At 39.7% G+C, this 2971-nt stretch overlaps 1 protein-coding gene across 1 annotated transcript in view; it reads right to left on the bottom strand.

Annotated features, from left to right (window-relative positions):
* mrps23 (mitochondrial ribosomal protein S23) overlaps positions 1–2285 on the bottom strand; it is a 15133-nt gene extending 12848 nt beyond the window's left edge. The window contains exons 1-2 of the mRNA XM_034867875.1: positions 2092–2285; positions 773–952 (exon numbers count right to left, since the gene is read on the bottom strand). Of these exons, the coding sequence (XP_034723766.1) occupies positions 773–952; positions 2092–2135 (224 nt within the window). The 5' untranslated portion in view covers positions 2136–2285. The remainder of the gene's footprint in view (positions 1–772; positions 953–2091) is intronic.
* Positions 2286–2971: the final 686 nt, after the last annotated feature.

Genomic DNA, 2971 nt, shown 5'->3' with positions numbered 1-2971 from the left:
TTCTGAAGGCAAAAGGGGGTCCAACCCGTTACTAGCATGGGGTACCTAATAAAGTGGCCGGTGAGTGTATATTGCAATTTATTATCTTTTTTAACATCTAATTTTTCCCAATTTCAAATTATTTCCCCAAAAGAAATCTTTGTCAACATCTGTTTTATCTAATAAGATACATTTCTGTTTTTTCATATCACTTCAATTTTCTTGCTGCAAAATGGGATTGTCAAGAAGACAAACTGACCAACACATAGATAATAAAAGATCGATATTTGGCGTCTGTGTATCGATACAGTATAGCCACTGAAAATATTGTGATACTATGTTTTACTGATTATTACCCCCCACCCCTACAAACATGCCATTTTTAAGTAGTTTAGTCAGCTGTTTTTTTTTTTTTTTTACTGCCACCCGCTTCTTTTGAAACAAAATTTGTCTTCTGACTGTGGAAAGAGCCACATGCCCAGTGTGTGTGCCCCACTAGGTCACAGCATTATCCTGCATGGATATGGCTATGAAAAAAGGACGATAGGGCATCGTGGCCGAGTCAAGCCAAGCTGATTCTAGCAGTGGGTAAGCCTCAAAAGCGTTGAGTCAAACTAGAGCGGAGAGTGAGACACAGAGCTGTCGAGGAGGAAAAGAAGTGCTCTTTTTAATTAATTAACTGTGTTGGCCAAATAAAACACAGATATGATAATCTGCAAACTGCTAAATATCAACCCTAATAACCATCCAGGTCAATAATTGGTCAAATCCCTACTACGGACTATTGACTTACGCTCTAGCTTCATCCTCTCTGTAGAAGATTTCAGGCACAGTTTCCCGTTTCTTGGTACTGGGCCTGGTGTGTGGCTTCACATAAAGTGGGTCCCTCTTTGGTGGAAAAGCCTCATAAACATCGTACCAAATGGGTTTCTCTGATGGCCTTATGACCCCGGATCGCATCAGATCTCGAACCCTGTCCATCATGCCATCACACACACACACACACACACACACACACACACACACACACACACACACACACAATATGAGTTAATAGATAGATCTTTATCGCCAGTGTGCTCAGATTACAATGTAAATTTGTTCAGCAGCTCTTGAGCAGTGTGCATAAAAATGGAATGAATAGAACAAAGATAACAGAACATAGACAACTAGAAAAAAACTCAGAATAAAAGCAAAATATTTACAAGGTATCATAAATCATCAAATATAATTTAATTTTAATTAATTGTAAAGCAGAGATTTACACAGAGATGCATAATAACCACATAGCTGAGATCATAGATGGTCTGCATAAAGCAAAACAACAACCGCTCAAGAAGAAAAGGTTGGGTCTCTTGTGCATAAAAATTTTAACAATTATATACTTTTGCGCTTAACTTACTATTAAGAGTAACTGCCATACACCCTGCATATTCTACTCTCAGTAGCCAACACTGAATTAGAAAAGGATAATTGTCTAGTAAGTCTGACTTTCCCTTGGTGGCTGGTGCATACATTACCATTTTAAAAGGAAATAATAAACAATACATGAAAAATACAGAATTACATTTTAAACACACAACAACAAGCTCATTGGTCCTTTCACTTTCATTTGTTTTACGTAGTAGGCCTACTCATTAGTCAGAGTTTAGGAGCCTTCTTAACACCCCTTCTGACAAGTTTAATACACACAGCAAATATGACTCCAGTCTTGGTCGCATGGCAATGATGTCATCAAACCGTATCTATATTTCTTGAAAATTGATGTAATAAATTTAATTATATATAACAATTTTTCATTTTAGCTCGGTTTTGTCCAACTTTATTTACAGTCAGTGATGCCTGGGAGCATAACATCAATGTAAATGGTAACGTAACGTAATGTTAACGTGTGAAGGACAACGCCAACTAACGACAACATAGCTGTTTGATTAAGTTTACGGACTGCTAAAAAAAACAGTCCGTTTCTATTCAATGAAGCAGCATGACGTATTCCAGATAACACGTATCGTTAATCTGTGCTAACCAGCATGGTTTTATTGCGCTTGAGCAGATGGCTTTTAATAGATCAAGACCAGCCCTGACGCATAACGTAAAATGCTGTTCTCTTACCGGGTGAATACAGTTCCAAACCTCTCTAGTCTGCTGCCAGCCATTTGGGTTTTTCATCGACAGTTTCTACAGCTGTAACATTAGTCTACTGCTATTATGTCAAAGTCATGTCTTCTTTGCAGGGTTTCCGGCAGAGTATAAGCTTTGCGGCACTTTCTCTTCTTCGTGTTTTACGGCAGTTGGCATCCATCTCATTGGTGCATTACCGCCACCTTCTGCTCCGGATTGTGGGTCAGATAAAACTACAACCAATCACTACAAATCTAAAACCATAATCAATAATTAGACTGAAACGTTGCCTAATGCCCTATATACAAACACTAAGAAATACAATAGAAATAAAATTATCATCGTCATCAACATCATCATTGCCATTATCAACATCAGGACCCAAATATACTAGGCTGTTACTACAGACCTGAGTCCAAAAGGCTAGAGATGGCGGTCGGTTTGAATGAGTGTCTCTACTTGTTGCTCTTGACTGGGGGAACTCTGTGTAAAGGGGTTGAACACTGACTGACAGGACGACTTTAGCTTTTTGCATCACTTGTCTATTGTACAGGTCAGTAAGATTATTTTGTTGACTGCTGATTAGATGATGAGATCTCAGACAAGCACCCATAGATTCTCACTCTCTCAAGCTCTAGCCCACCAGGGTAAAATCAAGGTTGAAGTTGTGCCCTTGTGTTGTCTGTGGTCGGGTTAGCTTGGTTGGTCGAGCAGGCGCACATGTGTGGAGGTTTGCTCCTCAACTCAGCGGCCGTGGGTTTGGCCCCGACTTGCGTCCCTTTGCTGCATGTTGTTCCCCCTCTCTCTCCCCTTTCATGTCTTTGTCTGTCCTGTGGAAATAAAGACCTAAAAAGGCCCCCCCCCCAAAAAA

This window comes from Etheostoma cragini, chromosome 3 (assembly GCF_013103735.1).
Source record: "Etheostoma cragini isolate CJK2018 chromosome 3, CSU_Ecrag_1.0, whole genome shotgun sequence".
Lineage (NCBI taxonomy): Eukaryota > Metazoa > Chordata > Actinopteri > Perciformes > Percidae > Etheostoma > Etheostoma cragini.
The sequence above is the reverse complement of the archived record's forward strand: the minus strand, read 5'-3'. Positions and strand labels throughout refer to the sequence as shown.